This window comes from Myxine glutinosa, chromosome 2, assembly GCF_964187855.1.
Source record: "Myxine glutinosa chromosome 2, kmMyxGlut1.1, whole genome shotgun sequence".
Lineage (NCBI taxonomy): Eukaryota > Metazoa > Chordata > Myxini > Myxiniformes > Myxinidae > Myxine > Myxine glutinosa.
The window spans coordinates 37,306,009-37,320,245 of record NC_136262.1 but is presented as its reverse complement, the minus strand read 5'-3'; the positions used below and the strand labels follow the sequence as shown (position 1 = coordinate 37,320,245).

General features: G+C 42.3%; 1 protein-coding gene across 3 annotated transcripts in view; it reads right to left on the bottom strand.

Annotated features, from left to right (window-relative positions):
- The window catches only part of LOC137421872 (transcription factor AP-2-alpha-like), an 87,014-nt gene that overhangs the window by 61,953 nt on the left and 10,824 nt on the right, over positions 1-14,237 (bottom strand). For all 3 annotated transcript variants that reach the window (XM_068108357.2, XM_068108359.2, XM_068108358.2), the window contains exons 4-6: positions 11,880-12,105; positions 7,590-7,708; positions 3,335-3,476 (exon numbers count right to left, since the gene is read on the bottom strand). In XM_068108357.2, the coding sequence (XP_067964458.1) occupies positions 3,335-3,476; positions 7,590-7,708; positions 11,880-12,105 (487 nt within the window). The remainder of the gene's footprint in view (positions 1-3,334; positions 3,477-7,589; positions 7,709-11,879; positions 12,106-14,237) is intronic.

Below are 14,237 nucleotides of genomic sequence, written 5' to 3'. Positions count from 1 at the left end.
GTGTGCTTCCAACTTTGTGGCAACAGTTTGGGGAAGGCCCTTTCCTGTTTCAGCATGACAATGCCTGCATGGACAAAGGGAAGTCCATACAGAAATGGTTTGTCGAGATCAGTGTGGAAGAACTTGACTGGCCTGCACGGAGCTTTCATCTCAACCCATAAAACACCTTTGGGATGAATTGGAACGCCGACTGCGAGCCAGGCCAAATCCCCCAACATCAGTGCCCGACCTCACTAATGCTCTTGTGGCTGAGCGGAAGCAAATCCCCGCAGCAATGTTCCAACATCTCATGGAAAGCCTTCCCAGAAGAGTGGAGGCTGTTATAGCAGCAAAGGGGGGACTTAATTCGCATGATTTTGGAATGAGATGTTTGACGAGCACATATGGGTGTGATGTGTGGGTGTCCACATACTTTTGGTCATGTAGTGTATATATAAATACATATATATGTGTATATGCATATATATATATATTATATATATATATATATATATATATATATATATATATATATATATATATATATATATATATATATATATATAGTCATGTGAAAAAGTAAGTACACCCCATGTAAAGTTTTGACTTTTTCAACATATTTCAACACACAGGTATTTGATCTTCATTTCAACAATATTGATAGATAAAGGTGATATAATATAACAAATATCATGAAACATTTACATTTTGTAGTCCATTGTATAATTTAAATAAACATAAATGCAAATTTCACATGTGGAAAAAGTAAGTGGTATTGCCTCTGCCAAAGGGGGCAATACCACCTATTAGACCCTTGGCTCTAAAAGGTGGTATTTCCCCCTTTGGCAGAAACAACCTCAAGTAGGCGTTTCTTATAACTGTCTACCAGTCTCTGACATCGACTGGGAGAAATTTTCCCGACTCCTCCATGCAGAATTCTTTCAGCTGTGCGATGTTTGAGGGGTTTCTTGCATGCACAGCTCGTTTCAAATCCCCCCACAACATCTCGATGGGATTTAGATCCGGGCTTTGACTTGGCCAATCCAGAACCCTCCATTTCTTTCTTTTCAGCCATTCCTTGGTGGATTTACTGGTATGTTTAGGGTCATTGTCATGTTGCAAGGTCTACCTTCGGTTGAGCTTCAACTCTCCGACAGATGGCCTCACATTATCCTCAAGCACCCTCTGGTACCATGAAGAATTCATAGTGGATTATACGATGGTGAGCTGCCCAGGCCCTGATGCAGCAAAGCTGCCCCAAACCATAATATTTCCACCACCATGCTTTGCAGTTGGTATCAGGTTCTTGTGGTCCAATGCTGTCTTTGGTTTTCGCCAAACATGTCTTCTGGTACTGTGGCCAAATAGCTCTACCTTTGACACATCTGTCCAGAGCACATTGTTCCAGAGGTGCTGGTCTTTGCCTAGGTGTTCATTGGCAAACTTTAGTCTTGCCCTGATGTTCTTTCTGGACAGCAAAGGTTTCCTCCTGGCACACCTCCCATGTAGATCAAATTTGTGCAGCCTCTTTCTAATGGTAGACTCGTGCACTTTGACATCAACAGTGGCAAGAGCTACCTGTAGGTCCCGTGATGACATTCTGGGGTTCTTATAGACTTCTTTCAGCATCTTGCGGTCTGCTCTCGGGCTGAACATGCTGGGGCGGCCTGGCCTGAACAAGTTGGCAGTTGTTTGGAATCTTCTCCACTTGTAGATGATCTTCTGGACAGTCGAATGATTGATTTCAAATTGTTTGGAGATCTTTTTAAATCCCTCCCCAAACTCGTAGGTATCTATAACCTTCTTTCTGAAGGCCTCAGAGAGCTCTTTTGATCTAGGCATGGTGACGCCGCACACTTCAACAACAAAGAGCAAACCAAACTAAATGTCTGAGGTTTAAATAAGACAGGTTCCTCCAAGATCCTCTCTAACGATGTGCTAATCATTTGCACCTAAGCTGGTGCACCTGATTCTAATTTTAGGTATTTGAAGTAGCGATAAATGTAGGGGTGTACATTACGTTTTCCACATGCGAAATTTGCATTTATGTTTATTTAAATTATACAATGGACTACAAAATGTAAATGTTTCATGATATTTGTTATATTATATCACCTTTATCTATCAATATTGTTGAAATGAAGATCAAATAGCTGTATGTTGAAATATGTTGAAAAAGTCAAAACTTTACATGGGGTGTACTTACTTTTTCACGTGACTGCATATATATATATATATATATATATATATATATATATATGTATATATATACAGGTATGTATTAGCAATAATAACAGCCGTTTTATTGTGCTTGTTTTTGAGTGGATGCATCAATTTCTGTAATTGGATAACGATTCTTTTTGTTTTGAAGTATCATGCTTTTTAATAAAACAAACTCCGACTCTGAGGAAGCAATTTTCGAGGTCATTAACTTTTAAGGAGTGTGTTTTGGTGAAGGGAGGTAAATGGATAATTATGTCGTAATCTAAAGCCTTCCAATCTGAAGGCTGTTCAGGTGGCACCAAAATTCCAAAAATTGCGAGAAAGTCCGAATATTTCGCTTTTTGGGAAATTTCACGAAAGGAGTTCACAGCTCGTCAAACCGTCAGTGAGAGACATTACAACATTTTAATTATAGTGACATGACAACATTCTTCTTAGTCAAACTCTAAACATTTTTTTTGAAATATATTCTGTCGGAACAAAACATGGATTGGCAGGATTGCTTGGACTTCGAGGTATGCACACTCTCTTCGCTGTCTAGCCTGGGTTCGGTTCGAATCTCTTCCAAGCTATAATCTGTCATCCTCATGTTTTGTATGCAGGACAAGACATCAATGTGTGTGCGGTCCCTCTGATGGTCATGAGGTCATGTGCGGTCCCCACAGTCTTTTGCGAAGAGTAGGCAACTTATTGGATACATTATGTTCGAAAAATGTGTTTCTCAGACTCTTTTTCATAATGTCACAGCATAATTAAACACATCGAGTAATTCCATAGAGTGTTAGTTAACATGGTTTTTATGGGTTTGAGATCGAAAGCACTTGTAGGACCATTGGAGATCATTATGACCCCATAGTACACGTCTATTGAAAGCATACACGAGTGAGTATAAAAACAGTACCTGGTATCTAATTACCAGCACGGAAGCACCACAAACAGCACGGAAGGAACGAGGCTATGTTTGTGTTGTGTGAACGGAAACTGTGATGGAAAGTTCTACTCCGATCATAATTGGGTGGATATTCCATGTGTGCTGGGCAAATCTGAAGGTCTGTGGAGAATGAGTTCTGAATATGGGAAGGGGAGGGTGGGGTTAGTTCGGGGCAATGGCCGAGCGTGGGTAGTTCCTTACTTGGTGGCTAGAAGCATGTTCTTCCGTGTGTGCAGCTCGCCGTGCTCACTGTGCTGTCGTGTCAAATACTCCGCCACCGCCTTGGCTGGGAACTCCGTCTCACTCACGTATCCAAAGTCCCTCGCCAAATGAATCGCTTCTCCTGGAATAAAAGATATCAGGATGAGCCCCTCAACTCGGCCCCTAACCCCCTTCCCTCCCCACCCCCTACCCCCCTTGGGGACGAGCTGAACCCTTAAAACTCAACTCCAAAAGCCCTTCTGGAGCACGATTCTAGCCCCCCAAACTCCGCTCCTAAACACTCTTCGCTCCCCCATCCCCTCTGTACCACAAGTCTTACTTTGTCCATAAAGCACGTCCTGTAGAGAGCGCTCCATCATCCATACATCGAATGTGCGTACGTACACACGAGTATCGAAAAACAGGTAAAACATTCATTTTCTTTGTATTTGCAAAGGTAGTTCGAAGCATATAATTTCACATTATGTGGTTTAAACATTTTGATTTGTTACTTTGGGTTTTTTTTTACTTATTATGCTGGAGAGCGCGCAAGATCTTCTGAGACAACATAATGGGAAGATGTCCAACTGACATAATCCTATAAAAGAGGGCAAAAGCAGATCGGCCTTTTCTTTGCTTTCGCTCCCCTTATCATTCCGCCCCAACCGACCTTATTTATTGGCTTGGGAAAGCGTATCCGTCTCTTATAGCGATTTACAGCGTTTATTTGCCTCCCAACGGAGCTGCAACACATGAATGTAATTTATTAAAATCCATAAAGGAATTCCTTTAAGATCACATTCACTTTGCCTGGTGTTCTCAAAGACCATTAGGAGCGAAACTGGCCGAGCGAATCCATGGATATGTCCGTCACCGTCTGTACGATGGCGTGTGATGTCGAAACCATCTTGGAATCACTTAATTGAGGGCAAAACATTCACTATCAGGTGGAATGCAATCACTAGAAGCGGGAATGTTCGGGTTTTTTTTAACGTACTTTTCATTTCTACGGCTGAGTCGTCCCACGAACACTGATCAACGTTCGAAGATGACGTGGGCCGCTTCACTCCGCATCTAATTACCTCTGACACCAAAGGTGGATGGAGCTTATGTTTTCACCCCTGTTTGTTACTTGGCAAAAAAATTTTTTTTTTTTTTTTTTTTGCAAGTACACTACTTACAATAAGTTAGGGATATTGGCAGGTTCTTCGGTGTGGTTGATTTTGTGTATTAATTATGTTGAAAAAAGTTGTTGGTCCTAATTCTATGGTTATTAATGAATGTGAAAAAACACAGCATTCTTGATTTCAATACCCTAACCCTAACCCCTTAAAAAAAAAAAAAACACTCCCACAACATCCCTAACTTATTGTGGGTAGTGTATGTTGATCACTCCGGTTTGTGTGTTTGTGTGTTTGTCTGTTCGCTCGCTCACTTATACTTGCCTACAGGTCACAATTTTAAACCGATCTTCACGAAACTTTGCCAAATGGTAGCGTTCGTGGTCCGACAAAATCCTATATATTTTTGGGGTCAAAAGGTCAACATAGGCCAAAAGTCAACAACCATTTCAAATTTCTAAAATCCTCAATTTTCATCGGATTGACTTGAAATTTGAATAGGATTTAAATATCGGCCAACTAAATTCAACCACCAACTATTTTTGAGATCAGCTTAGGCCAAAAGGTCAACATAGGCCAAAAGTCAACCACTTTTTTCGAATTTCTAATGTTCTCAATTTTCATCCAATTGACTTGAAATTTTAATTGGATTTACATATCGGCCTACTGAATTCAACCGCCAACTATTTTTGAGATCAGCATAGGCCAAAAGATCAACATAGGCCAAAAGTCAACCACTTTTTTCGAATTTCTAATGTTCTTAATTTTCATCCAATTGACTTGAAATTTTAATTGGATTTACATATCGGCTTACTGAATTCAACCGCCAACTATTTTTGAGATCAGCATAGGCCAAAAGGTCAACATAGGCCAAAGGTCAACAACAATTTCAAATTTCTAAAATCCTCAATTTTCATCTGATTGACTTGAAATTTGAATAGGATTTACATATGGGCAAACTGAATTCAACCACTAACTATTTATGAGATCAGCTTAGGCCAAAAGGTCAACATAGGCCAAAGGTCAACCACTTTTTCAAATTTCTAAAATCCTCAATTTTCATCCGATTGCCTTGAAATTTGAAAAGGATTTTCATATCAGCTTACTGAAACCAACCACTAATTATTTTTGAGGTCAAAAGGATGCTCCACTGAGTGCCATGCTACTTTGTTCTGTTTTGCCAAGTGTCACTCTATGAGTGATTTTTCATTTTTCTGTTTGTCTGTCTGTCTGTTTGTTACTTGGCAAAAAAATAATAATTTTTTTTGCAAGTATGTTGATCACTCCGGTTTGTGTGTTTGTGTGTGTGTTTGTCTGTCCGCTCACTTATACTTGCCTACAGGTCACAATTTTAAACTGATATTCACGAAACTTCACCAAATGGTAGAGTTCGTGTTCCGACAAAATCCTATTTATTTTGGGGTCAAAAAGTCAACATAGGCCAAAGGTCAACCACATTTTTTCAAATTTCTAAAATCCTCAATTTTCATCCGATTGACTGGAAATTGGAATAGGATATACATATCGGCGAACTCAATTCAACCACCAACTATTTTTGAGATCAGCGTTGGCCAAAAGGTCAATGTAGGCCAAATGTCAACCACTTTTTGTTGCATTTCTAAAATCCTCAATTTTCATCCAATTGACTTGAAATTTGGAAAGGATTTACATATCAGCTAACCTAATTCAACCACCAACTATTTTGAGATCAGCATAGGCCAAGAGGTCAACATAGGCCAAAGGTCAACCACCTTTTTTCAAATTTCTAAAATCCTCAATTTTAATCCGATTGACTTGAAATTTGAATAGGATTTTCATTTCAGCGAACTGAATTCAACCAACAACTATTTTTGAGATCAGCATGGGCCAAAAGGTCAAAATAGGCCAAAGGTCAACCACCTTTTTTCAAATTTCTAAAAGCCTCAATTTTCATCCAATTGACTTGAAATTTGAATTAGATTTTCATATCAGGTCACTGAATTCAACCACAAATTATTTTTGAGGTCAAAAGTATTCTCTTCTGTGTGGCATTCTACTTTGTACTGTTTTGCCAAGCGTCGCTCTATGAGTGATTTTTCATTTGTCTTTGTCTGTCAGCTTGTATGTCTGTTTGTTTGTCTGTCTGTTTGTTTGTCTGTCTGCTTGTTTGTCTGTTCGTTTGTTTGTCTGTCTGTTTGTTTGTCTGTTTGTCTGTCTGTTGGTCTGTCTGTTTGTCTGTCTGTTTGTCTGTCTGTATGTCTGTTTGTCTGTTTGCTGTCTCTTTGTTTGTCTGTTTGTCTGTTTGTCTGTCTTTGTTTGTCTGTCTGTTTGTATGTCTGTTTGTCTGTTTTATCTGTTTGTTTGTTTGTTTGTTAGTGAACAAAATATCTCAAAACGTTGAGGATGGATTCGGACGAAATTTGGCAGAGATGTACCGTATGTGACAAAGACGAAATGATTCGATTTTGGTGAACATCCGGATTCGGATCCGGCTACTATAATTTTTTAAAGTGATTCTTCACCATTGGGAGATAGGGCCAAAAACGATACATAGCAGGATATCTCAAAAAGTTGTTGACGGATTTGGAAGAAACTTGGTGTGGTGGTTGGGTGTGAGACAAGGACAAATACATTCGATTTTGGTGAAGATTTTAATATGGATTCGGATGAGAATTTTTTTTTTTTATAGTGATTCTTCACCATTGAGTGATATGGCCAACCAGGTGAGGTATGCTCTCTACTGAGTGCCGTTCTAGTTACAACATGAGAGGGCAGCATAACCCCTTCGGAGCGAACTGAGACAGGTTCCACGGGCACTGAAGAATGGGGTCTACTGAATGGTCGCACCTCATCGGAAGCCGACGTCATTGCGCAATCCTGACGCCGAGCACATCGTGCACCGCTTGCTCCATTCCACAAGAGCCAGGTAGTGACCTGGGCATCTTAAATGATGACAGCACGGGGTACTTATTTATCAGTAGAAGGTCTGCCTAAAACTAAAAGGCTCGGAACCGTTCTTCAAGCCAGAGACACGTAATGTTAAACTTTCCCTGTTTGAGCATTCACTCAGTGAACAAGTTCCCAAACACCCCTGCCCAAACCAACTGAGGTGCTCTCGGGCAAGACTCGCGCGTGCAAACGTAAGGGCAACTCACCTTCAACGAGTGATGTGAGCAACGTGACATTGGCAGCCTTCCGTCGACCCGCGGGTAGGTTTAGCCCGATCTTTTCCAACTTCTCCCTCAATGAACGACCACCGTTTTTCGATTTCGCTCTGTGGGAGAGAGATCCAACTCATTCTCCAGCGAGCATTTCATGAAGCGAGTCCATGAAAGACCGTTGAATTCATTAATCCAACAATGTGGCCTTGACCCTGAGCAAGGAATAGAACCACCTTTAGTGGCCACTTTTCCCCGCAGGGTGGGGGTTAGCCTTTTTTGGGCACCTTGGTCCCCTTTTTGAAGCAATGTTTCACAGCCGGGTGCCCTTCCTGCCGCCGACCCTGTTAGTCGCCTCTTGCAACACACAGGGAATTACCAGTGAACTGGTACTCAATTTGCCGACCTCAGAAGGGAAGGATGACAGGCTGAGTCAACCCCCCTGGCGAATTCAACGATCAACCGGGATTCAAACCCTGGATCCTAGGATCCCAAGCCTGCACCCTAACCACTAAACCAACACAAGGCTTGAGCAAGGAATAGAGAGTTCAAAAAAATATATAAAGAAAAAAAGCCCCGTCGTGATGTTAAAGAGGTTTCCCCCAAAACCCGCTTCCGATTGCACCATTAATTAAGCCTCGGTCGTGCTCCACATCTGTTTGAATATCTATTACTTGAAGACGGTGATTTTACGTGACGATGGCCCCAAAGCTTGGATTTTGATCACACATCTCGCGGGTCGTGCCGTAACGATTAGCCCATCGCAGCATCTGAGAGGTTTTCCAACTCAATTTCAGAGGGTCGCTTTCGGGTCACGCAATCGTTTCCGCTCGGAAAGTCGTCGGAAATTGCCGAATGCCGGAATGCAGGACGACAAACGTCCGCCGTCTGTGTCCCGTCCCTTTTGCACGTGCCACATGTGACTGTGCATCGCAGAAAAGATCATAGTGAAGCCATGAGTGCCAGGAAACGGGAAAAAATATCTTCTTCTGGACATTTTTTTGGGGGGGAAATTTTGGAAAATTGAAATTTTTAAAACGGTTCTGGTCTTTGGAAAATTTTGGAAAATTGAAATTTCTTCAACGGTTCTGGTCTTCCAAATGGGGTCTTCAAAGTCTTCCGGTCGGATTTAGTGCAAAAGAGGGCAAAATGGGGTCTTCAAAGTCTTCTGGTCGGATTTAGGGCAAAAGAGGGCAAAATGGGGTCTTCAAAGTCTTCTGGTTGGATTTAGGGCAAAATGGGGTCTTCAAAGTCTTCTGGTCGGATTTAGGGCAAAAGAGGGCAAAATGGGGTCTTCAAAGTCTTCTGGTCGGATTTAGGGCAAAAGAGGGCAAAATGGGGTCTTCAAAGTCTTCTGGTCGGATTTAGGGCAAAAGAGGGCAAAATGGGGTCTTCAAAGTCTTCTGGTCGGATTTAGGGCAAAAGAAGGCAAAATGGGGTCTTCAAAGTCTTCTGGTCGGATTTAGGTCTTTGAAGTGGTGCGGACATTCATAGAAGTTGAATTGTCGTTGCTTGATGTTTGTGTCACGCTGCGACACATGGCATTCTCCAAGCAGGCGAAACAAACTTTACGGAGAGAAAGAGAAAAAATAAAGCACAATGGTCGTCATGGTCATGCAAATGATGGGCCAGCCAAGAACAAGACAGACCGCATGAAGCTGGCTGGGGTCTTGTGGAAAACGAGCAAATACTCCCAGTTTCATCCCTGTACTTTGTTTATGGGCCCACATAGTTGTTCACTGGACAGGGCCCCACATCGGACCTATACACCTGATGGGTTATGTCTGTACGGTTTGAATCTCGAGTGGGAACAACTATGACAAGATGGCAACCAATATGCTACATGCTATCGTGTTCAAAAGGTTCTTGGAATGAAGTAATCACCACAATTACCACAATCCAATGCATGGAAAGGTTTTTCTAATCGTTCAAAATATAGATATAATAAGGTTCCGAGAACTTTTGGAACATCCCACGTACGTTTAGTCATAAAGCCGAGTACGGTATCTACACGTAAGTATTTGAGTTTCAGAAAGATCAAAATTCATTGATTTGTTTCAGCACGTTCTATCAAACGGGGACTAAAAATCTTGGGCCGAAGGCTCGGCCTAGGATGTAGACTAGTCTCTATGGAGAGCAAGAACTACGACCACGTGTGATAATTTGTTTTACTATTCCATTTGTCGCTGTAACTGGAATAATCGGTAAGCATGAAATATGATCGTTCGGTAAAAGTTTGATGAAAACTGTATTAAGCTTTATGAACAAGCAGCTCCATACATTTACTTACTTCTACCACCGAAGGTGGACGGAGGTTATCTTTTCACCCCTGGTTGCCTATCTGCCTGTTTGTGAGCGGGGTATCTCAAAAAAAAATTATCGACTGATTCGGACGAAACTTGGTTGGCAGGTTGGGTGTGCGACAAGGAAGATTTGATTCGATTTTGGTGAATATCTGGATCCGATAATTTTTTGACGTGATTCTTCACCATTGAGAGATAGGGCCAAAAACGATATATAGCCTGATATTTGAAACCGTTGTGGACGGATTATCACAAATCCTGGTGGATGAGTTGGGTAGGTGATGAGAACAAGCCAATTAGATTTTTCTCAAGGTCTGAATGCAAATCTGGCCTATCGGATAGAAAAACTGAATTGTTCACCCAACTTGTGGAGTTATGCACTCTACCGAGTACCTTTCTAGTTATGTCATGTGACGTGATAATAGTTATTCATCCCACTCCTCAGATCAGAACCACACCGATATAACCGCAGAGGGGCATGGAGTACAGTAAACAATTATAACGATGTGAACTTCAACAAAAGCTTCAAAAGTTTCCCCTGAGTTCATAGTTACCTCGGCCACCGAAGGTGGACATAGGTTATGTTTTTACCCTTGTCTGTATGTTTGTCTCTGTTTGGTTGTTTGTATGTGAGCATGATATCTCAAAAGGTTATGGACAGATTCAGATGAAATGTTGTGGATAGCTTGGGCGTGTGCCAAGGATGAAATGATTACATTTTGGTGAAAATCTGGATCCGAGAATTTTAAAACTGAATCTTCATCAATAGGGATAAAAACGACACATAACAAGATATCTCTAAACCTTGTGGACGGATTTGGACGAAACTTGGTGTACGAGTTGGTTGGGTGCCAAGAACAAGTTGATTACGTTTTGGTTCAGCTCCTCATACAGATCCGGCCTATCGGTGGGATACAAAACGTAAACCGGTCAGCCTGGTGGAGGTGTGCGCTCTACCAAGAGCCGTTCTCTTTTCTAAGAGTGTTAGTAGGATAACTTAAAGGTATGCATACTATCTGAGCTGTCTCGCCTGCGTTGCAATGTAGACCTCGGTATAAACTGTCTCCCTGGTGTTTCGCAAAAAGACAGAGGAATCGATGTGTGTGCGGTCATCTATCTGAAGGACATCAAGCTAGAGGACCACCTTGTCGGTACTGGTCGATAATGGACGTTAAAATCCTTTAACGTCTTTTGCAAAGAGTCGTTGAGCTATCGTCAGCACCCTGAACGAATTAAAATTGCCTAAGCTACTTAAGTCGAACGTCAGGCCTGGCCAGCCGTTTCGTGAAAGACTTAAGCTAACAAAATAATCCCCGGCCAACCCCCCAAGTAGTTGGGGGAAAATTAGGGCTGTAGTAGTAGTAGTAGTAGTAGTAGTAGTAGTAGTAGTAGTAGTAGTAGTAGTAGTAGTAGTAGTAGTAGTAGTTTTTAAGCCCTTCACATAGCTCCAATAATCATTATCCAATTGAAATGTCTCGTGAAGCTGGTTGACATTACAATATCGTGAAATGAGAATAATGCAGCAGAAACATTGGCACTGCATTCACCATAACAATTGCAATATCATTTTAAACCCGAATGCCTAATAATAAATTAACATGGAAATCGAACCGATTACACAAATCCTAACCATTCACCATAACACGCCGCCATGTTTATCGCATCCTTGCAGTTTTACCTTCCTCTTTTATTACAGTCTCGTATAATAACCCAACAACGTTTGTGACGTCAGTATTAGCAATCATGCAACAAGAAAAGAATTCGGAACGAACTTATGAGGTTCGAGGATTGAAATCGCAACCAAAAGACGATGTGGATAACAGGGTTTCACTTGCCAAGCCACGGACTTACTGATCATTGAGTATTTTGGATAGATAAATAAATAAAGAAATAAATAAGCATCTCCAAGGTGTATGAGAAACTGGCGTGGTATGTGCGTGGTACTTGGTGTATTTTTTGCGACTATTAAGCCGATGCCACTTACCGCCTGAGTACTCCGCCAAGCAAAGATGCATTGAGGCATTCCGGGGGGGTTAACCTCCGCTGGACCTCTCCCACTGTGACCTTGTACTTTGAGGTTGAACTGAGCAGTGAGAGACGACCGGGGACGGAGCAGAAGACCTCGCTTGGGTTGGACACACCGCTCATGGGACCTTCTTTCATCAGCGAGAGGGATGTGATGGAACCGCTCTTTCCAGAACTCACGGACACTGCGAGAACGTGTGAGGAGCACATGTTGGGTTCCCATCACAAACTTACTGGCAGTACCTATAAGTTATATCTTGAAAGGTTATAATAAGGCAAGGTACTCAATACTGGTCGAGGAATGAGGGTGGTTGAAGTTCTTACCCACCCCTACTACCATCCCACTCACTGTGGTATCATTTTTCCAGACATTTGCAAATATTCCAGTAAAGATTTAAATTTCATTCCGACGATCTTCATCCATTCGGAAGGTCTTTTTATACCCAGATCTGGGGGCAGTTAAAGCCCTTACCCATCCCTCCTTCCCGCCACCTCCCACTCAACCTCCCCCTGCCATCCCACTCACTCTGGTATCATTTTTCCAGACACTTCCAAACATTCCAGTAAAGATTTAAATTTCGTTCCGACGATCTTCATCCATTTGGAAAGTCTTTTTGTACCCAAATTTGGGGGCAGTTAAAGACATTACCCATCCCTCCTGTTCCCCCTCCTCTCCCCTTCCCACTCAAACTCCCCCTGGCATCCCACTCATTCTGATATCATTTTTCCAGACATTTCCAAATACTAGGGCATGCCCGTACTATATCTATATCTAAAATTATATCCCCCCCCCTCTATTTACATGAAATGGTTTGGTCCAAAGCGAACGGCTTGCGAGTACGGTGACAATCCCCCCCCCCCTCTATTTACATGAAATGGTTTGGTCCATTCGCAAAGCCAAAGCGAACGGCAGTTACGAATCGCAGTTACGATGAATCGCAAAGTAGTTTTAATTAGTTTTAAAACATAGTTTAACGCCAACATAGTTTGCCAACGTGAAATAAATGAATACGCTCTCAAATGTGCCGTCCGAGGCAGAGTCTGTTCGGCACGTTCGGCACACGTGATAGCTCGCTGCTCTCTGATTGGTTGAATCGTTTTTTGGACATAGCTCGGTAACTACTTGTCCGATTAATATGAAACCTTGAAAAGGCACATCCTCGGGTCCCCAGCAATATACCTGGCAAGTTTCAAGTATATCGGACCGGTAGTTGTCGAGAAACAGCGGTCGCATACACACACACACACAGACAGAGATTAGTGGAATTATAGATAGATTCCAGTAAAGATTTAAATTTCGTTCCGACGATCTACATCCATTCGGAAGGTCTTTTTGTACCCAGATTTGGGGGCAGTTAAATCCCTTACCCGTCCCTCCTTCCCGCCTCCTCTCCTTCCCACTCAACCTCCCCCTGCCATCCCACTCATTCTGGCATCATTTTTCCAGACATTTGCAAATATTCCAGTAAAGATTTAAATTTCGTTCCGACGATCTTCATCCATTCGGAAGGTCTTTTTGTACCCAGATTTGAGGGCAGTTAAAGACCTTACCCATCCCTCCTGTTCCACCCCCTCCCCTTCCCACTCAAACTCCCCCTGGCATCCCACTCATTCTGGCATCACTTTGCAAACATTTGCAAATATTCCAGTGAAGATTTAAATTTCGTTCCGACGATCTTCATCCATTCGGAAGGTCTTTTTGAACCCAGATCTGGGGGCAGTTAAAGCCCTTACCCATCCCTCCTGTTCCACCCCCCTCCCCTTCCCACTCAAACACCCCCTGGCATCCCACTCATTCTGGCATCATTTTTCCAAACATTTGCAAATATTCCAGAAAATATTTAAATTTCGTTCCGACGATCTTCATCCATTCGGAAGGTCTTTTTGTACCCAGATCTGGGGGCAGTTAAAGCCCTTACCCATCCCTCCTTCCCGCCATCTCCCACTCAACCTCCCCCTGCCATCCCACTCACTCTGGTATCATTTTTTCCAAACATTTGCAAATATTCCAGTAAAGATTTAAATTTTGGTCCGACGATCTTCATCCATTCGGAAGGTCTTTTTGTACCAAAATGTGGGGGCAGCGCGGGACGGGTGGTGGCAGATGGGGGTGCCAAATTATTCTTTCTTTTCCTTGCACTTTGTGCACTCACCGCTGTACTGTATGGACTGTACAGCACTGTACGCACTGTAAATACTGTTCTCGGCGACTCTTAACAACAGACGAGTCAATTAATCGTGTCGATCTTTAAATGGCGCCGTGGTGGTTCGGAGCAGATTGTGCGCAATACTGCGATGTGATGTATTTTGGTATCCA